General features: G+C 47.6%; 1 protein-coding gene across 2 annotated transcripts in view; it reads left to right on the forward strand.

Moving 5' to 3' along the window:
• LOC137436849 (uncharacterized) overlaps positions 1-22,083 on the forward strand; it is a 149,322-nt gene extending 127,239 nt beyond the window's left edge. The window contains exons 11-15 of one of the 2 annotated variants that reach the window (XM_078786435.1): positions 15,262-15,434; positions 16,837-16,939; positions 17,153-17,287; positions 17,891-18,096; positions 21,900-22,083. In XM_078786435.1, the coding sequence (XP_078642561.1) occupies positions 15,262-15,434; positions 16,837-16,939; positions 17,153-17,287; positions 17,891-18,096; positions 21,900-21,987 (705 nt within the window). In that variant the 3' untranslated portion in view covers positions 21,988-22,083. The remainder of the gene's footprint in view (positions 1-15,261; positions 15,435-16,836; positions 16,940-17,152; positions 17,288-17,890; positions 18,097-21,899) is intronic. The other variant, XM_078786439.1, reaches the window with a different exon arrangement.
• Positions 22,084-22,251: the final 168 nt, after the last annotated feature.

A 22,251-nucleotide genomic window follows, 5' to 3' on the forward strand; every position in this document is an offset into this window, starting at 1 on the left:
CAGAAAAAGGAAACGTTTTGGTGTGATAAATTGGGTCACATTAAAACACAACACCAAATGTTACTGGCCTATAGGAAGTATGCAATAGACGTCACTTCCACTGTGAGAACGAGGCTGTATACTGCTGCCACCATTACAGGAGACGGTGTTTATAACGAGAAGTAGAGTAGATACGAGCTAGTGCAATTTCAGAGTGAAAATGCCATGATTTTGTGCTGCCTTAGGATGCTCTAATAGTGTCAACAGAGAAAGGATAGATCTCGCTTTATCGCGTCCCAGCAATTGTAACAAATCAAGGACCTCAAACTGAGGAATTGCCAAGAAAATTGTGGGCTAACCCGAACAACTCGTCTTTTTCTAAATTCTGTACCGATTCTTTGTTTTATATTCTGGTAAAGATACATTGACAGGGAGTCACAATTAGTCAGCAACAACAACAACAACAATGACTTTATAGACAACGAGGATAACCTGCTCTTGCTATTATAACAGTGATGCGGTTGGGCACGGACAAATCTCCCAACTGGACAGTCACTAATTTAGCGACAGAGTCCTTGGGACTGTGATGTCGTCTGCTGGGAAAGCCCAAAAGATCTTTGCTTCAGTTTCGGACGCACAATATCTTCAACAAGCCTGTCGGCTAAAGTGCATTCGACAGTTCAAAAGGAAGGGGGCCGGACAAAGACCCTTGATGAACCACTGATCTGTATCCTCTGAACGAGAATTTGGTACCAATTTCCAAAGGTTGAGGCTTTACTCGCTCCATGGTACCATGTCCCAATTCAGTACCGCACACTAAACCAACACTCAGATGAGGAAACAAGACAGGTGTAGGGAATGTGGGGAATAAAAATAATTGGGAATGTGGGGAACAGAATGGGAGACAGGGAGAACTGTATTAAATCCCGTGGAACCCTCGCGTAATCCTGACAGCTTATCGGCTACCTTAGGTCTTAGACCCACTCACGCACAGATACTAAAGACAGGGTAGAGGTGACAAGACTGGAAAGACCTTTCTACTCGTGAGACTTGTGTGCGGTGGGTACGGTGTCGCTGGTGGAGGGCCTGTTTGCAGGATGTGTTGTGCTCCTTCATGGGACTTGTCTATGGCATGCCGTTTGTGTCTTAGCTCTCTTTTTGGGGCTTTTCTCCTCTGTTTCGCATCCCTCTACTCGTGCCCTCAAATCCCCGCAAACTAACAACGCGCACACACCAGCACATGCATATGCTCTTCAACAACGTTTTACAACTCTTTCCCATGGCTGTCTCACCAGCAGCCGGTTTTCCAAACATGCTTTTTTTTCTTTTTTGGGGGGATACAAGATCGAGGTTCATGTAAGAGCTAATATTAATCACAAAAAAAACATAAATGGACACATAAAACATATAATAAATGGAGCAGGAGACAAGATGGGGAGAGAGAGGGAAGCACACAGGTACAACAGTAGAGAACAGAGACATCGGGAGATCTGTGGGAGGGAAAGGGCTTGGGGGAGGGGGCAGGGGAATGGAGGGGTGGGAGAGGTAAAAACAAATGGACACTGCTAGGACTTCAAGGAAAGAAGTCGGTATTTCAAAAAAGTGGATCTGGGGTGAATTAACGGGGGTAGAAAACATCAAGGTTTTGGATGGGGGAAGATAAGAGATGTTGGTGAACAGCTGTTTTAAAGACCTGGAGGGAGGAGTGGGATTGAAGAGAGTGAGGGAGTTTGTTCCAGAGGCGGGAGTAAAGAGGGATGAAAGAATAAAGGTGAATAGAGAGTCTTGATATTGGCAGTTTCATCAGAAGATGGTTGCTGGCAGATCTTGTGCGACCTGAAGGAACATTTGGGGGACAGAGCACATACAGAGCTGGGGGAGCTGGGCCGGAGAGGAGTCGATGGAGGACAGAAAGACCATCAACCTGCCTGCGGTGAGTGAGTGAAAGGCCCTCAGAGTCAGCTTCATCGTGGGAGATTCCAATAATCCTGAAAGCTTTGGTTTCAACAACGTGAAGCCGAGCTAGGTGTGAGGCAGGAGCACCAGCTCAGACGGGAGAGCAGTATTCCATTGAGCTGCGAATGAAAGCCTTGTATGTGCTGAGGAGCTCAGGTGTGCCAAGGAAGGACTTCGCACGACGGAGGATGCCCAGTCGGCGACTGGCTTTGGAGGCCAGCTTGGAAACATGGTTTTCCCAGGAAAGATCATGGCAGATAGTGAGACCCGTGCTCAGATTAATCCCATCACATCTTCAATTATCCTACCCTTATTCCCACCCATGGTTCACTGAATCCTGTAGTGAGGCCATTGTTCTGAAACAACTTGAATTCTCTTCCTTGAAGGCAAATATGACCAATGGTAATCTCAGTGCATTCCCAAAAGCACACAAGTGTGTGTCCACTCTCAGTCGAGCCATAAAACAACATCTGTCCAACCTCAAGATTGAACTTTTAAACTTGTCTCCTCTAAAACCTGGTGGCTCCTTGTTAAGTCGATCTCATGCTTTCCTCCATATATTCAAGACAGCTGTTCACCACCATCTCAGATCATCCCCAATCCCAAGCCATGATCTTTTCTACCTTCGTTAACCCCACCCAAATCGCTCCTCCTTTCAATTTTCCAGTTTTCCCTCCTTGGAGATTCCTTCTGTATCTATTTTGTCCACCCTATACATGCGTGCTCTGCGTCCTGTTTTTGCCTGTTACGTCCTGATCCATTCAGGTGAACCAGCTCTAACAGGGTTGTGTAAAGTATATGAACACAAAAATGTATACAAAAAAAAAGTTGTGTAAAGTTAAACGTTGATAAGTTGATGTTGTTTAATTTAAAGTAATGTTGAGAGATTGCAAGAGTTCAGGAAATGTCTGGTTACTTCCAGCGATCGAACCGTCTCGTATTAGTGAGCAATTATTACTAGTGGCATCGAGTTTCAGAGCAACCTATTAATCGCAAGTAGTTTTTAGACAGAGTGACTTTTGCAAAAGTTATTGGTCTGCGTACTGTATATATTAGTGAGAAGGGAGGGTGAGAAGAAGAGCCAGTCATCCGTTGCTTTGTTGTGTACAGTAGCGTACCTGTGTGTGTATTACTTTTGTTGTGTATAGAGTGCTGCTTGTATCCTTGTTGCCCTATTTGTTAAATAAACGCATGTTTGAACTACACTCACCTACCAGTTGGATGTTGATCAATTAAAGAACTTTGGGTTTTGTGATAGCCATTTATGACAGAGCAGGAATAAAGATTTTGCTTTTTTTTGTTTTGCATGGCCAATAGGTAATACAACAGGCATTTTAAGGCCATTTTCCCTGCAGGAGCGGGGGTTAGCCTTGCGGTCCCCATGACAATCTTCTCCATTTGCCCTATTTTCTGCATCTCCCCTTGTTTAACCCCCTTGCCCGCATTTCTTCTTCGACCATCTTTAGCCAAGTCTTTCTCAGGTCTTCCCCGTCCTCTATTTCTTTCTACATTCATTTCCATCACTCTTCTCAACCAGTCACTTTCATCCTTCCTCAACACATGACCAAACCATCTCAAACTGTTTCTCTTCACAGCATCCATCACAGCTCTATTCCGATCATCTTTCGCAATTCATCATTTGTCTTCCTCTCTCTCAACAATACTCCACACATCCACCGAACCATTCGCATTTCCACCCTTTCCAGCCTTCGTTGCTGCTCTACGTTCATTACCCATGTCTCGCTCCCATAAATCATAACACTTCTCACACATGCAGCATACACCTTTCCCTTCAGCTTCAACGACACTCCCCTCCTCGTCAGCACGCCACTCAGTTCCCGAAACTTCTTCCATGCACATCTCACTCGAGCATCCGTTGCCGAGTCTGATCCACCTTCTCCATTCAGCATGTCTCCAAGGTAACAAAATGTTTTCACACCTTCCAGCTTCATGCCGTTCCCAAGATCCAACTCAACATTTCCTCCATCTGCAGCTCCCTCTGTGCACACCTTACACTTGAATGTAGCTGCCACACTGGTTAATGACCCTTTCAAACCACTACATTTTTGATGAACCCACTCAGCGCACATTGTACATTGAATGGAATTCACTCCGACACCTTTCCTGCACACAGCACACGGCCATTTCCCAGTTCTTTCCACCTCACCACATGCTTTACCACTTGCCATCACCTTTGTTTTTCCGATATTCACCTTCAGACCTTTTGTCTCCATACATTCCTTCCACTTGTTCATCTTCTCCTTCTGTCCATCCATACTTACTGCAATCAACACCAGATCATCTGCATACAACAACTCCCATGGTAAACCCTCCTTTACGTTCCGAGCCAGCACCTCCATCACAGCTACAAATAGTAGTGGACTTAGTACCGACCCCTGATGCACTCCCACCTTCACCTCAAACTCACCACTGTTCCCGTCCTTCGTCCTTACAGCTGTGCGCGCTCTTTTGTACATTGCCATCACGACTCTGATCAACCATTCCTCCACTCCTAACTTCCTCAATGCCCATGTCACTACTTCACGTGGAACCCTATCGAATGCTTTCTCCAGATCAACAAACCCAAGAAACAATTTCTTCCTCTTCTCCATGTACTTCTCCTGCAACTGCTTCACAATAAAAAGCGCATCTGACGTTCCTCTTCCTGGCATAAATCCAAACTGCATTTCGTCCATCTTCACTTTCTTCCTTATCCTCCTCTCTAACACCCTTTCCAATACCTTCATTCCATGCTCCAATAACTTTATCGCTCGATACGAGCCACAGTCCAGAGGGTCACCTTTCCACTTGTATAGACGGACAAGGGTACTCAGTTCCCAATCCGATGGAATGCGGCCTTCTTTCACCACCAGATTGCAGATCTCTGTCATTCTCTTCACACCCCAACTTCCTTCTGCCTTCAACATATCTCCCACAAATCCCGTCGACCCTCCCGCTTTTCTACTCTTCATTGTTTTATCGCTTCCTCAACTTCCTTCTCGGTTATCTTCTCTGCCGGTCCTAAAACTGGGTTACTCTCTATGTTGCCATCCCATTCATTCTCTGCATTCAACAGTATTTCCATATATCTTTTCCATCTTCCTTTAATTGCATCTGGGTCCACAACGATTTGGCCCACTTCATCCTTCAAGCAACTCACCCCCATCACATCACACCTCTCTTTCGCTATCTACTTTGCAATCCTAAATACCGCTCTCTGACGCCCTTCCAAATCCAAGCGTTCTCCGAACATTTTCCTACATGCTTCCTGCGCCTTTGCAACCTCTTTCTTTGCAGCCTTCTTGGCTGCCTTATAACTTTCATGCTCTGCCTTTTCTGCCCCCATACCTTTCGCCTTCTGCCACTCCTTGAACTTCTTCCTCTTCTCGTCAATCTTCTTTCCAACTTCATCATCCCACCACCATGTTTCCGAGTGCCTCGGTGGTCCTTTTGTCCATCCACATACCTCACCAACGGCTCCCAACAGACTATCTTTCATTGACATCCAACCACTTTCACGCTCAACCACATCATCCTCTACCATACTCAGCCTCTCTTTTAATGCCCCCCTCACTGTCACCTCTTTCACCTCCACACCTCCATTCTCGGTTGGTACTTCACCCGCCGAGCTCTCCTCGCACCTTTCACCCTTATGTCGCAGACAACCAAGTGGTGCTGTGAAACAGCCTCCTCCCCCGGGATCACCTTTGTGTCCCGGAGGTGCCCCCTATCTCACCTACACACCAGTAGGTAGTCAACGGTTGTCGTTGACCCACCTGACGTGTATGTAACAAGCTTGGAGGTGCCCCCTATCTCGCCGAAACATTAGCAGGTAGTCAACAGTTGTCGTTGACCCACCTGACGTGTATGTAACAAGCTTATTATCCTCTTTCTGGAACTGAGTATTACAAGTCAACAAATCAGCTCCATCAGCAAACTCCAAAATCCTTTCACCTTCTCCATTTCTCACACCATGTCCGAAACCCCCATGAACTCCCTCAAAACCGTCCATACTCCTTCCCACATGTCCATTTAGGTCTCCTCCTACCACAACAACTTCCTCATCTTTCACGTTTTCCATCAGCTTCTCTATTGCACACCAGAACTTGTCCTTCTCTTCATCGCTTCGACCAACTTGCGGAGCATATCCCGAGATGACGTTCAGCAAGAGCTTTCCAATCATCATTTTCACCATCATCAACCTTTCACTCACTCTAGTCACACTCACCACACTGTCTACAAACTCCTCAGAAAACAGGACACCAACACCATTCATGCCTTCTGGGCACCCTTGCCACACAAACTTGTATTTCTGTCCATGCCTACCCTTCACCATTCTCACACCACTTCCCTTCCATCTCGTCTCCTGCACACAACTTCAACCAATATTCAACATATTCAACCAATATGGCCAATAGGTAATAAGGCATATATATATATAATACAGGCTGGAGTTCCCCAAGGCAGTGTGCTGGGCCCTGTGCTTTTTCTGGTCTTTATCAATGATCTCTCCGACTCTCTGGAAAATCCTCTCTATCTCTTTGCTGATGACTCCACTCTCTGCCGCTCCATTCCTCTTCCCTCAGATCGGCAGTCTGCAGCCTCCTCACTCTCTGAAGACCTGGACAAAATCACAGACTGGTCAAACAAGTGGAACATGTCTTTCAATCCTGACAAATCTCACACTCTTACTATGTCTCTCCGAAAAGATCGACTGGACAACCCTCCCATCTACTTTCTCAACAATCCTCTCCAAGAAGTTCTGTCGCTGCAGCTTTTGGGTCTCACTATCTGCCATGATCTTTCTTGGGAAAACCACATTTCCAAGCTGGCCTGCAAAGCCAGTCGCCGACTGGGCATCCTCCGTCGTGCGAAGTCCTTCCTTGGCACACCTGAGCTCCTCACCACGTACAAGGCTTTCATCCGCAGCTCAATGGAATACTGCTCTCCCCTCTGGGCTGGTGCTCCTGCCTCACACCTAGCTCGTCTTCACGCTGTTGAAAGCAAAGCATTCAGAATCATTGGAATCTCCCGTGATGAAGCTAACTCCAAGGGCCTCTCACTCACTCACCGCAGGCAGGTTTGTGGTCTTTCCGTCTTCTACCGACTCCTCTCCGGCCTTGCTCCCCGAGCTCTCTCTGTGCTCTGTCCCCCAAATATTCCTACAGGTCGCACAAGATCTGCCAGCAAGCCTCTGATGGTTAAACTGCCGAAATCTCGGCTCTCTGCTCACCTTCACTCCTTCATTCCTCTTTTCTCCCGCCTCTGGAACAAACTCCCACACTCCCTTCAATCCCACTCCTCCCTCCAGGTCTTTAAAACAGCTGTTCACCACCATCTCTTATCTTCCCCCATCCAAAACCTTGATCTTTTCTACCCCCACTAATTCACCCCAGATCCACCTTGTTTGTAATTCCAACTTCTTTCCTGGTAGTCCTGGCAGTGTCCATATGTTTTATGCCTCTCCCACCCCCTTTCCCATGCCTCCCCCCCAAAGCCCTCTCCCTCCCACAGATCTCTCGATGTCTCCATGTCTCTCGGTTCCTGCTCTAAAATGTTGTGTTGTGTTGTGTTGTGTTGTGTTTGTGTCCTTCCCCCTCTCTCCCCATCTTGTCTACCGCTCCCGATGTTATTTGTTCTATGTGTCGGTTTGTCGGTTATTTGTCGGTTTGTCTTTCTGTGTAATAAATGTTCGCTCTTTCACGAGCCTCGATCTTTTATACAAACAAAAAAAAAAAAAAAAAAAAAAAAAATTATATATATATACAGACTTGGCATTTAATATGGAATATTTTTTTTGTGGGGGTGAACTTACTTTTTAAGATGTCTTAGAACCAAAAGTTCATTGGAATTACTTTGAAATTATTCTAGATTTGGTTAATGTGACCTTTAAAAGAAACAAAAACCACATTTGACATTTCGAAACAAATACATTGATCCTTGAAAGTGCTGCAAACTGATATCGAACTCAATTCATGGACAGTACTGTGTTAAACTTCTGTACGTTTTCCAGAAGTATCTCTTTATTTTGCACATTAGCCAAATTTTTTTTTAACAAAAACAAAAGTTAAATTACGACTGGGATTACGGACAGTAAAATTACAGTTCAGTACTTCGTTTAACCCCCACGAGCATTCAGGAGAGCACGTACACGTTGAGGCATGCTGTTCACGATATTTGCCAAGGTTTGGACAGGAATCGCTTGCCATGCAGTGACACTAGCCTGCTGCAATTCACGCACAGAGGTAGGCTGCTGGTCCAAGTGGTCGATTTGACGCGTTAATTCTGCCCACAAGTTCTCTCTCGGATTCATATCCGGGGACATGGCAGGCCACTCCATATGCTCTACACCACGGTCAGCAAGAAAGTGTTGGATCATGCGAGCACAATGAGGCCGTGCATTGTCATCTTGGAAGACAAAGTTTCCTCGAAAGGCTGCACGAGCAAATGGAAGCAATGTTTCTTCCAGAATGCCCCTGTACTTGAACTGGTTCAGGTTTCCATTCAGAACAACCAGGTCAGTTTTGCCCCATGCATGAAAAGCAGCCCAAACGGTCACCCCACCACCTGCAGCTTGGACTCTTGGCACTATACAATCTTTGTTGTATAACACAAGCAATATGATTTCCGACAAGGTAGGCCTCGGCTTATAGAGAACCTTTGGTGAAGGACAAAATTTTCCTCAAAGAAAAAATATCTGCATCTGCAAGATGACTATATAAAAATGTATATATATATATATATATATATATATATATATATATATATATATATATATATATATATATATATATATATATATATATATATACACACACACATACATACATATATACATATATATACATTTTTATATAGTCATCTTGCAGATGCAGATATTTTTGCTTTGAGGAAAATTTTGTCCTTCACCAAAGGTTCTCTATAAGCCGAGGCCTACCTTGTTGGAAATCATATTGCTTGTGTTATACTTGAGAAGGGAGCAATGAATCATCCGTTGTGAGTTGTTTTGTGAGTAATCCAAATGTTGACTTGCACAGATGGCTCATGTCCAAGTCTCAGGTTGTACAGGTGACACCGGAGACTGGTGGATCAGCTTGCAGTGTAATTTGACTTGACGAGACCTTGCTTGGGCAATTAAAGTAATTGGTACACCTGGGCTTATAATTCGCTCATTATAACAGATGTGAGCTTCAACATATTGGCTTAATAGCAGGCAAAACAATTCTTTGTCATACTTCTGGATATATGGGCCTCATTTGTCGATTTGAATGTATAGAATCAAACCTTGAAGCTAACATTGTTAGTTCTTGCCTTTTCCTGTCAATTTTGTTTGTGTATAATATTATTGATTTCACATTGTATGTATGCATGCATGCACCTGTTGATATAACAATGATGTATCAGAGAAGTGAACATAAAAATGTCCATCGTCGACTCATTAATATTGCTAGATAAATATTCCTTTGAAGCGCGGTGCTACGCACTCGACTTGCTCCCAAGGAGGAAGCGGACAACGCGGTTAAACAAAAGTGTCTTTATTCACAAGAGGTCACTGTAGCACTGGCGCGCTCCGGGCTGCGCGCCCAGTGTATATCCTGAGGCCACGCCTACCCCTCGGGCGTGGCCGCCGCCCACTTGGTGCGCGGAATGATGTCACCACGCCAGTGGGCTTTCGTGTCCGCCACACGCGCCCCCCCAGAATTCCCGCGCACCTGGAGGGCCAGTTTGCGGGGCAAACGGATGACCCGACCGAAGCACCCTCTGGCGACCGGCGGCGTCCGGGGTGCAGGGATGTCAGCTGTGATGCCCCCGGCTGTACCCGGGATGGGTGCCGGACCGGGGGGCGGCGTGCCGGTGGTGCTGGGCGGTGCCGGGGGTCCGCCCGCCGGGGGGCGGCCCCGACGCGGGGGCCGAGCCACCGGCAGTGGGTGGTCCACGTCGAGGTGGGCCGGCTTGAGTCGATCCACCGAGACGCGGTCGGGAGTACCGCCGATGTCCAAGGTGAAGAATTTCACCCCGGTCTCCAGCACGCGGAAAGGCCCGTCGTACGGGGGCCGCAGTGGTGTCCGGTGGGCGTCGTGCCGGACGAAGACATACTCCGCGGTGCGAAGCTCCGGGGTGACGTGCGTGGGTGGGTGCCCGTGGTGCGCCGTCGGCACCGGGGCGAACCTCCGGGCGGTCTCCTGCAGCGCGGAGCGCTCCTGCGCCGCGGACCAAGGTGCCGTGGGGTCGGGGAGGAACTCGCCCGGCACCCGCAGCGGTTGTCCAACGACCAACTCCGCCGCGGATGCGCGCAGGCCCTCCTTAGGCGCCATCCGGAGGCCCAGCAGGACCCAGGGGAGCCTGTCGACCCAGCCGCCGTCGCGGAGGGTGGCCCGGAGCGCGGCCTTCAACGAGCGGTGGAACCACTCGCACAGGCCGTTAGCCTGGGGGTGGTAGGCCGTGGTGCGGTGCAGCTGGACCCCGAGCCCCCGCGCGACCGCCCCCCAGAGCTCCGAGGTGAACTGGGGGCCGCGGTCGGACGAGATGTCTGAGGGGGCGCCGAAGCGGGCGACCCAGGTGGCGATGAATGCCTGCGCGACGTTCGCCGCCGTCGTTGATGCCAAAGGCACGGCCTCCGGCCACCGGGTGGTGCGGTCCATCATGGTCAGGACGTGGGTGAAACCCCGCGAGGGGGGCAGTGGTCCCACCAGGTCCACGTGAACGTGGTCAAACCGACGTTCCGGCACCGCAAACGGGGCCAATGGGGCCTGGGTGTGTCGGTGCACCTTCGCGCGCTGGCACGCGAGGCACGTCCTGGCCCAGCCGCGGACGGCCTTCCGGAGGCCATGCCAGACAAACTTGTTGGCGATCAACCTCTGGGGGAGGCCCTCGTGCCCGGGTGGGACAGGCCATGGATGGAGTCGAAAATCCGGCGCTGCCAGCCCGCGGGCACGATGGGGCGAGGCCGCCCAAGGGAGACGTCGCACCAGAGGGCCGTGCCCGCGCCGTTGAATGGCACCTCGGTGACGCGGAGGCCCGTAACGGCGGTCCGCAAGGCCTGGACATCGGGGTCGGCGGCCTGGTCCGCCGCCATCCAGGCATAGTCGATGCCGAGGTGGACCGCGTGGGCAACGGACCGCGAAAGGCAATCCGCCACCGGGTTGTCCTTCCCCACGACGTGCCGGATGTCCGTCGTATATTCGGACACGGCCGAGAGGTGACGCTGCTGCCGGGCCGACCACGGCTCGGCGACCTTGCCCATCGTGAACACCAGTGGCTTTTGGTCGACGAAGGCCGTGAACGCACGGCCCTCGAGCAGATCGCGGAAGTGCCTGACCGCCAGGTGGAGCCCGAACAACTCGCGGTCGAAGGTACTGTACCGGCGTTCGGGCGGGCGAAGCTGCCGGCTGAAGAACGCCAGCGGTTGCCAAGCTCCACGCACCCATTGCTCGTGCACCGCGCCCACCGCGTAGTCCGAGGCGTCGGTGGTGAGGGCGATCGGTGCATCGGGCGCCGGGTGCGCGAGCATGGTGGCGTTAGCCAAGGCGAGCTTCGCTCCCACGAACGCCGCGTCCATCTGCTCGGTCCAGGTGACGTCACCCTTGCCCGGCTTCCCCCGGAGGGCCTCGTGCAAGGAGCGCAGGAGCTGGGCGATGCGGGGCAGGAAACGGTGGTAAAAGTTTACCATGCCCAGGAACTCCTGGAGCCCCCTGATCATGCGGGGGTGCGGAAACCCTTTCGCCGCCTCCACCTTGGCCGGTAGGGGGACAGCCCCGTGCCTGGTGACGCGGTGCCCCAAAAAGTCGATTTCGGCGACACCAAACCGGCACTTGGCGGGGTTCACGATCAAGCCGTGCTGGCCCAGACGTTCGAAGAGCGTGCGGAGATGGTGTAGGTGCTCTTCGCGGGACGCGCTTGCGCCGAGGATGTCGTCCAGGTATACGTACACAAAATCCAAGTCGCGCAAGATGCTGTCCATGAGGCGCTGGAACGCCTGAGCCGCATTCTTCAAACCGAAGGGCATCTGAAGAAATTCGAAAAGACCGAACGGCGTGATGACAGCCGTCTTCGGGATGTCCTCCGGCCTGACGGGGACCTGGTGGTAACCGCGTATGAGGTTCACCTTCGAGAAGAAGGACATATTCGCCAAGCGGGCGGAAAAGTCCTGAATATGGGGGACGGGGTAGCGGTCGGGGGTGGTGGCGTCGTTGAGAGGGCAGTAGTCCCCACACGGTTGCCATCCCCCGCCGGGCTTGGGCACGATGTGGAGCGGCGACGCCCAAGCGCTCTCGAAGCGCCGCACGATGCCGAGCCGCTCCAGCGTAGCAAACTCCGCTTTAGCTACCGCGAGCTTCGTCGGCTCGAGGCGGCGTGCTCGGGCGTAGACCGGTGGCCCGGCGGTGGGGATGTGCTGTTCCACCCCGTGCTTGACGGTCCCCGCCGAGAAGGTGGGCCTCGTGAGGGCCGGGAAACGGGCGAGGAGGCGGGTGAATTCGTCCGCTGCCGGAAGCGTGCAGATGAACCTGGCCGGAACCGAGCCGCTCGGCGAGCCGCTCGATGAGCCGCTCAGTGAGCTGCTCAAGGAGGCGGGCAGCGCGCACACGAGCGAGCTGAACGTCTCAGCCTGGACAAGCCTGACGTCTCAGCCTGACGTCGACCAACAGGCCATTGGCACAGAGGAAGTCCGTGCCGAGCAGTGCCATAGGCACGTCGGCAGTGACGAACGACCATCGGAAAACCTGCCCTCCGAACCGCAGACAAAGGCAGCGTTTTCCATACGTGCGAATGGGCGTACCGTTGGCAGCAAGCAGCGTGGGGCCTCGGCCCACGGACTGCTTGTCGGACGTACCGGCGGGAACGACACTCACCTGCGCTCCCGTGTCACACAGGTAATGGCGCCCGGATAAGGTGTCCGTTATGTATAGGAGGCTGTTTAATCGGCCGGCGCTCAGTGCCACTACCGAGGGCCGGCCCGGGCGTTTCCCGACCTGCCGAATGAGCACGGCGGGCGACATTGCCGAGCCTCGTGGCCGAATCTAGCGTGGAAATGGCACCAGGTTTGCGGAGAAGCCGGAGGCCGCGGTGGTGGTGGGCGGGGCGTGGCGGCCGCCACGAGGCGCCCCTCGGAGCAGGGGTGGGCACCCGCATGAGGTTCGGGCTCGGGAGCCGCTACGGCCGCACCGAAACTTGCCTGCGTGTCCAAAGCCGCGTAGAACTTGTCGGCCTCGGCCGCGAATGCACGGGGTTCCGTCGTCGCGGAACCGGCCAACGCGAGGCGGACTCGTGCCGGCAGCTGGCGTCGAAATAACACCCGGAATAGAGCGATCGGGGTTTCGTTGCCCATGAGCGACAGCATATGGTCCATTCGGACCGACGGTCGCGTGTCACCTAGCTCGGGGAGGTCCAAGAGGCGATCGGCCCGTGCGTCCACTGTGAGGCCGAACGTGGCGAGGAGGAGGCGCTTGATCACCTTGTACTTGTCGTGAGCTGGAGGGTTCCTCAGGACCGACATGACGCGGGCGGCCGCGCCGGCCCCGAGGGAGGCGACCATGTGGCAGTAGCGTGTCTCGTCCGCCGTGATGCGTCGAAGCCTGAACTGGGCTTCGGCCTGCAGGAACCAGATCTCCGCCTGAGCTTCCCAGAACTCGGGGAGCTTTATCGCTACCGCGTTGGTTGCCATGGCTGTGGCGGTTTCGGGTGGTCAGTGACGGCTGACCAAACGTCGGAGTCACCAATGAAGCGCGGTGCTATGCACGCGACTTGCTACCAAGGAGGAAGCGGACAACGCGGTTAAACAAAAGTGTCTTTATTCACAAGAGGTCACTGTAGCACTGGCGCGCTCCGGGCTGCGTGCTCAGTGTATATCCTGAGGCCACGCCTATCCCTTGGGCGTGGCCGCCGCCCACTTGGTGTGCGGAATGATGTCACCACACCAGTGGGCTTTCGTGTCCGCCACACCTTCCTCTTTGGCATCCAGGCTTTTCGAAAGGATTTTAGGATTTGGTGTGTATATGTGTAAATCCATCTAACAGGATTTCTAAATCACAGAAGGATGCCCTTGATAGAGAAATATAGTAGCGTTGGTGTGTCACCTGTGCAGTTTGTGACTGATTTTGCTGTGTTCCACATATTACCAATGTGATGCCCTTGCTCAACAAACAACTAATGTGCTGTTTGTTTATATTTGTTTTTCAATGAAAGATTATGTTTTATAGTCCGCAGAACATGATTATTAGGTGCAAGGATGTGGATGTTGGTGTTTTGCTGTATCCTGATCACTTTTTTTGTTTTTGTGCTTATAATCAATTTTAATGGCTGTCTTTGTTTCATGAATAATTCCTTATTACTAGCAACGGTACCCACCCTATGGGCATGGCTTCAATTGGGAAGCCGAAATGAAAAGGCAAAATATCAGAAATTGAAGGCTTTTTTAATTTTAAACGATTCATATAAACATCCGTTGAATCATATCACACGCAAATCATCAAAATCTAAACAGTACATGGCGCCCATTTTGAAAAAAGATTGAATTCTGCAAAACGGAGGCAGCCGCTGCACGTCTTTCTCAGTCGCACGTTTATGTGTGAAGAGTGCGCGCCGAATCTGTAACACGGAAGCGGCCGCTGCACCTGTTTCTCAGTAGCTTTGCACACGCTGCCATGTTACTTCGGAGCCGCACATTTATATATGAAGAGTTCGTCAGGAGTCGATCTACTCTCTCCTGGTACGTAGAATAAACAGTATTTGTAGAATTTCAACAAAAGCCACATCACTGTTCATATCGGTAAATATTATTCCATCGTGTTTGGAAAAATTGGAAAACTTGGAGAAATTGGAAAAACAATATAGCCTATTTTACTCCCAGGGGTCCCAGGAATACCCACCCAAAATATCGTTGCGATCGGTTGAGCCGTTTTTGCGGTATCTTTGAATGGACGGATGGACATTTGGTGAATTATAGTAAGATTAGTCCCCTACCGGTTTCACTGGAGGGAACTATAGGTTTGCTCTCTGTCTGTCTGTCCGTCCGTCTATCCCCCCTGCTGTTTTTCAGACATTTTCCCCAGACCATTTAACATATTCAACAGAAACTTGACACATGGCTTTATTATTATAAGTTACAGAACAAGTTCAAGTTTCAGGGCGTTTCATCAGTTTTTCAGAGTTGTGCCCTTTTTGGACTTGGAAAATATCACATCATCGGGTACACGTATTGCAAAGCAATTCTCGCTCTTGTTTTTGTCTTTTCTTTTTTTTTTTTACTCATACTGTCTTTGTATGTCAGGAAATTAATGAAAATTTTTTGTTCATTAATATATATTTTTGGTTCCTTTTTTGCCATAGGTACATGCCCTTGGTGAAATGCAAGGCAAGGATTGCATAAACATGGCAGATCAATCAAATGCAGCAGCTTCAAACGAAAAGCTTGCTGCATGGCACTTGGCATTGCAAAATGTCTGCCAGAGACTTCAGCTGCTCTCAGGCTTCACCAGAGAGTTTTTGGATCAAGAAGCTATGTATGGGATGGTGCAAACACTTACAGGCTTCATATATAAATGTACACTGTTAAAAATCATGCATCACACATGTGGTTCAGTGAACAACTACACAAACTTATTTGTCTGTTTGACTGTGTGCAGGATATCTCAAAAGGTTATGGATGGATTTGAACGGAATTTGGTGGACTTTTTTTGGTGGAATTTGGTGGGCGAAATTTGGTGGTGGACAAATTGATTAGATTTTTATGAAGATCCAGATCCAGATACGAGCATTTTTATGCCTCCGCCCCCGAAGGTGGCCGGAGGCATTATGTTTTCAGGTTGTCCGTCCATCCGTCCGTACGGGCTAAACCTCGTTTTTCTCAGCAACCATACGAACAATGGCATCTCTGAAACTGCTTACCTTATCGATGTGAAATTTCACAAATATCTAACACCACTGCTGCATACAGTTTAAAAATTATGATGTTGTAGGTCATGTGGTTTGCAAACCATCTTGGATAGAAAAACGAACCTTATCCGATCAACACGAAACTTCACAAGTGTGATCCCCGACCCACACATATGCAGACTTTACATTTTTAGATCATATGTCATGTGGTATGGCAGCCATATTAGCTTGAAAGCCGATTTTTTTTTTTAAATGCCTTCTCTGAAATTGCTTCACCGATCGATATGAAACCTGTCATGGCTGGTGAAAATGTGGTACTTGAAAACAGCTGAAGGGATTTAAATCGTACTTGTTTATTTTTAGGACGGTGAACAATGGCATCTACCCGTTGTGGGACTATGCGGAGGCATATTGGCGACACAGTCGTATTGGTCTCGTTTTTTTATATTTCTGAAGTGATTCTTCACCCTTGAGTGATGGGGCCAAAACGATAGCATGATATTTCAAAAGGTTGTGGACAGATTATGACAAAACTTTGTGGATGAGTTGGGTAGGTGACAATAATGAGCCGATTAGATTTTGTTCAAGGCCCAGATGCAGATCCGGCCCATCAGTGGGATATAAAATGTAAATTGTTCAGCCTGGCAGAGGTATGCATTCTACCGAGTGCCATTCTAGTTTTTCCCCTTTTTGCTATACTTTAGTACACTTTAAAAATGAATTTTGCTGTAATTGTGAGGTGTGATACATTTCCATTCGTGGTTGAACTAAGAGCATCTTGTAAGTTCATGGGTTTATTTGGGATATGACTTGCTAAGTGTGTGATGAGCAGTGCCATGTTGTTCCCAAAGACTGAAAGGCTGGGCTCGGAGGTTTTTCGATTTCATCAAATTTGACTTGGTTTGTGATGTCATTGGATTTACATCACAGTGTGGTACATTCACTTGGTGGAAAGTTGTTTTTGCTAGTATCTTTGGTTTGAAAAATTGATTTAAACAGTCCTGAATGATGACTTTTTTGTGCCATCAGGATGCAAGTGGATCCGAATTTGTCAAAAGAACGTATGGTGCAACATTCCCAGCTAGAGGGGCTGAATTTTGAACTTAAATGCATCCAAAGGAATTTGGACAAGGTATGAAATTGTTGAATTGATCTTGGATGTCCCATGTTTTATTTATTTGTTGTCATCACAGGCTTCAGGTTGTATGGAGTTAAATTTATAATCGTCAAGTCCATCGAACGTCAGTCTGATTATTATCTAGCCATATTTAGGTGGTTCTTGACAACTTGTCTGCATGTAGTATGGCCACAGTATATCTACTTTGTCACTCTGGATTTTTTCCAGTGTGAAGTTCCGTCAGGGTTGAGGAGCTGCCTGTTGGACCGGCTGTCCGTGTTGTCAGCCCTGGTGTTGAACCTGGTTCGTGAGAAGGGGCAATTGCAGAAGGCCCTGTTCGATCGAAAGGATGCCAGTTCACAGGTTTGTGATGCATATGGACGATGTAGAATGGAGGCAATAGGGTGAAAATGGATTGAGTCAGTAGGTAGGCGGGAGAGTGGGTGGACCAGAAAGGATGGGGGTAAGTTGGGAGGAGAGTGGAGTAAATGGCGAAAAGGTGTTGGGGTAGGAAGGCTGGATGATCCAATTTACAATATATTTGCTGAAATAATATGAACTTGATCCATAAAGTTGATGCCAAAAGCATAGTGTAAAGTACTTATCTTTCACGTGGATCTAACTTTCACACTTTTCGCTGTCAAGTATTTGCAAAAGTTAAGTCAAATGAAATAAATATTGCTTGTTGTACCCTTGTAAACGTAGACGGTAAAGTTACGTACTGCAAAACAACTTTAAAAGAAAAACCACGATAGATAATTCCGGCAAACAAAAATACAAGTGCTTTATAGTAACTTTCAGTTTAGGTTTTCAGAAAGGCTTGTGCATAAATACAATATTTTGTTTTAACTTTAAGTTTGCCCTATATGATTATAATAAATTAATTGCAGTACAAAGGCAAATGTGGACATGGTGTATATTGTTTAGATATCCTGCAATGACGCAAGTTTCTTTCTACCCTTGTAGATGCTCGCATGGCGACGATGCTTTCTGAGGGCTGAGGCTCGACGGCGGGCCCTCGTCTTCCAGAAGCAGTATCTCTTGCTAGAGCTCATGGCTGCCATGGGTTGCGACAATCCTTTAAGAGGCCTGATTGACTCTCCTAGACCACAAAGGCAACTAGGAAATTGGCGGTTTCGTTGTGCTGTGCACGTGGTCAGGGCAACAATCAGGTTGGTTCCTTGAAGCTTAAAAACATTGCCTTATTTGACTTGTTTATAGCTGTTGCTTCCAACAGCGTTTGACGTTCATAGACGGGCTCGCACAACGAAACAGCAAAAGTTTTGGGACACCCCATTACATTTATGAGATTAGCCCACATGTCTGATTCGCATGACCTTGAATGTGTCAATACACAGTACCAACAGTCAGGAAACACAGAATAAATAGGCCAATTGCTCGGTTTCATTGTTATGTCCGAGAGAGAGTTGGCAAAGTTTAATTGATAAATGAGAGTTTGCTATCGGAGTGAGCACCTCTTATGAGGTACCACCAAACAATCTGTCAGTTTTGCAACTATCTGGGGTGCCTCTTCATGGTGGTTGAATCCATCTAACTTTTTGATATATCAGTTTTGGCCCTATAACTCAAAGGGGAAGAATCACTTAAAAAATTATCGGATCCGGATCTTCACCAAAATCAAATTAATTCGGACTACTCGCACACCTAACCTGTGCATCAAATTTTGGCTGAATCCGTTCACAACATTTTGAGATATCCTGCTCACAGACAGCCAGGGATGAAAAATATAACCTCTATCCACCTTTGGTGGCAGAGGTAATAACAAAAAAGCTACTGGGATAATGTTAAACATGACACTGAACAAGAATTCCAACAGCTCAACACTAAAAACACCACCAACATTGACATCCACATGAAATAGTGCAATATGATCATCACAACCGCAGCTACCAAATGCATTCCAAGGGGAAACATCAAAAAATACAACTCCAACTACACGCCAGAAACTGCACACCTCATCAGACGATGATACAACCTTAAACATAACCTACGAACACCCAATGCACCAGATGGAGTAGAAAGGATTCAAACACTAAACACAGAAATAAACAACAAAATATTCGTGAAAAAACACAAAACTGGCACTCCTTTCTACACACTTAGCCAACACCAAACACTTGTACAAAATCATAAACGGCATCACTACCTCCAACAGTGGCATAACACCCTTGCATGCAGCCACCATGACTATCACAGACAACATACCATCAGAAAAACAACAAGCCAACATCCTCATAGACCATTACATAAACATAAGTCACATAGGACCCATAAAAGAGGAAACAAGTATGACAATATGCAAACTCAGCTACCAACTCGACAACACCATCATGCCATTCACTCTCACACAACAAAAAACATCAAAAGTTCGCCAGCTTCTGGCACCGGCAATATTTCTTCTTATCACACTTTTAACAAATGAATACTTTTAACAAATAACAAACGCTCTAGCAGGGAAAATGGCCTTTAAAATGCATGTTGTTGTTGTTGTTGTTGTTGTATCACACTTTTAACAAAATCTTTTAATCCTTAAAAAAAAAATCACACTTTTAACGAATTACACCAAGGAACATAACGCTGTCACATATCACACTGAACAACATCCCTATTTGACACATTCACCAAACAAAAATACCACTCTTGACACATCCATGCCATTCTCAGATCATTTCACAAACATTATAAAAAACATGCACACCCAAGCTGAACACACTTAGACCGACACAGGCATGGATGAGTCACTTAGACCACTTAGACCGACACAGGCACTGACTTCGGACACCACAAATAAACAACATCACTAACATACAAACAGTACATTAGATCAGTCATTGACTACGCCAGCTCATCTTGGGCCTCCAGCCTATCCAACACATCTCAACACCCTGCAGACCATACAAAACAAAGCCTTTCACATCATCACAGGTTGCACATTAACAACACCCATCGAGCACCTCCAAACAGAGGCAAAACTGTTGAAAATCAAAGACCACTTGGACCTGAAAGGTGCGCAGTTCCTTGCAGCTGCAAGCAAGTGCCAACCCTAATCACGCATGTCACACAATGTCCAACCACACACAGACACCTACACACATAAAGATTACACGACAAGTATACTACGACATTCTTCAAAACACCCCTACCGATCAATGACAACTTCAAAAAACACATCCATACCCACATCACCATAAATGCAATCAATAACCTGGGCCCAAACAGTATCCTGGGCACTAAACCCCACCCATCGACAACACAGATAAACTAGATGGTATTCATAGAATACTTACCCTGCGCAGTCAACTTGATGCGAGCGAACTTTTGTTTTTGAAGGTTTTTTTTCTTTCTTTGATCCAATATGGCTGCCGGACCATGTGACATAAATTTTTATTCTCTAATATAATTGTTGCATAGATCACGCTCAATAAATTTCAAAATGATGAGACTAAGGGTTGTCCTTGTCAATTTAGGATGTCATAATGAGGGCACCAATGACGTCATCATTAACATATCGTATTCCCCATGGGAAGTACTTGACAGAGCCATGTTTCAATTTTTTCCATGGAGGGGGGTCAGAGATATAGAGGGGCAAAGTTTTTCGGTTTTTGCAAGATGGCACCTTTACCGCGGAACTATGACATCATAATTATCTTTAAAATATTCTCCAGGAGGAAGCGCTCCTTTGGTGAAAATTTTGTGTCAATCGGTCCAAGAATTGCAGAGGAAAAATTCATACTGATCGAATCAAGCATTGTACTTGTCAAATTATAACGTCATAATGGAGGCACCTATGACATCATCATTAACATATCTTATTCCCCATGGGGTGTACTTGACAATGAACCACGTTTCAATTTTTTCCATTAAGCGGTTTGGGAGATATAGAGGTGTAACCTTTTTTCCAAGATGGCGTCCGTACCACGTGACATGACGTCATAATTTTCAGCAAACAAATCTGCAGGCTGAGGCGCTCGTATGGTAAAATTTCATGTCAATCGGACCAACGGTTGCCGAGAAAATGAATTTTTAAAATGCAGACACGGCACACGTACGGCGTACGGCACACGGTGCACGAACGCAAACGAATGCCTAACCCTGCTTTTCGCTTCACGAGCACAGGGTAATTACTCCCCAAGTCAGATCATGTTCCCCTTTAACGCCTCTGCTGTGGACACTACCCACAGCTTTAACAGTACAAATATGGACTCGATGACACCTGCATCCTCTGGCAGGCTGCCCCACACACACAAAAAACATTATGGAAGACCACGGTCCTGGCTCCACGAAGGCAAGAGAACAACATCTTACATGTGAAGCATCTCTGGGTCAATGCTGGAGATCAATCGAGACTGTTCGAGCAAAACTGACCAGAGCTAATCAACAATAACAACAATAGGTTTTGCAAATTGTTGAAAATTGTTCAAAGCAAATTGTTGAAAATTATTTTGAAAGAAAATAACACTGTGATGGATCGGTAGACCGGAATAGACAGACCTTCAGGAGACATGAAACAGAACTTCATGCTGCAATTTCTGAAGGGGTTTGAAAAGTCATTTGTTTGTCAAGAAAGCACCTCTGTGGTTAAGCATTTGGCTGTAGTCCACTATGCCTTCTTGAACTTTTTCGGTCAAATACCGTTCTGTTATTCAGATGATATGATGCATTGTAATTAATCATGATATATGCTATTTTATCTTTTAAGTGCTAAGAAGTTTTATTGTTAAAATAAATGAGTAAATAAAATAATTTTGTTGTTAAAATGAGTAGCCACTTGACCAGTTTTTCCCGATGTGTTTTGATATCATGTGGAAAAGAAATGACCTTCAATTGATGATGAAATTCATCAATCAATTCATCTTCAATTGAATTGATGATTGATGATTGAAAGAAAGAATGAAATTATGCTTCAGGGATTTAAAATGTAGCGTATGGATTGTCACAAATTGATGTGTTGCAGATTAACCCGGCTTCACAAGAAACGGCGTAAGCGATCCAGGCAAGCACTGAAGCCTACAGGTATGCCATTGAGTGAGCAGTTATTGTAGCTGATTCAAATTCCAAGCCAGTATAGAGGAAGCCTGTTGTTCTTCCTTGGTGTGACATCTGGATAAACGCACAGCAAGTGCTTCTCAACTCCAACTTGTAATTTTTTTTAAATCCAACTCTCCATCTGCAACTTTAAGTTCCAACATGGTGCCATGTCAGAAACTCCCACAATTCCCCTCACTTATGGCATCACCTTGTGTCTGTTGCAAAATACTACAACAAGCACACTTCCAGTACTGTCCTTTTTACCAGGAAAAAAAAAC

Source organism: Myxine glutinosa, chromosome 1 (assembly GCF_964187855.1).
Source record: "Myxine glutinosa chromosome 1, kmMyxGlut1.1, whole genome shotgun sequence".
Classification (NCBI taxonomy): Eukaryota; Metazoa; Chordata; class Myxini; order Myxiniformes; family Myxinidae; genus Myxine; species Myxine glutinosa.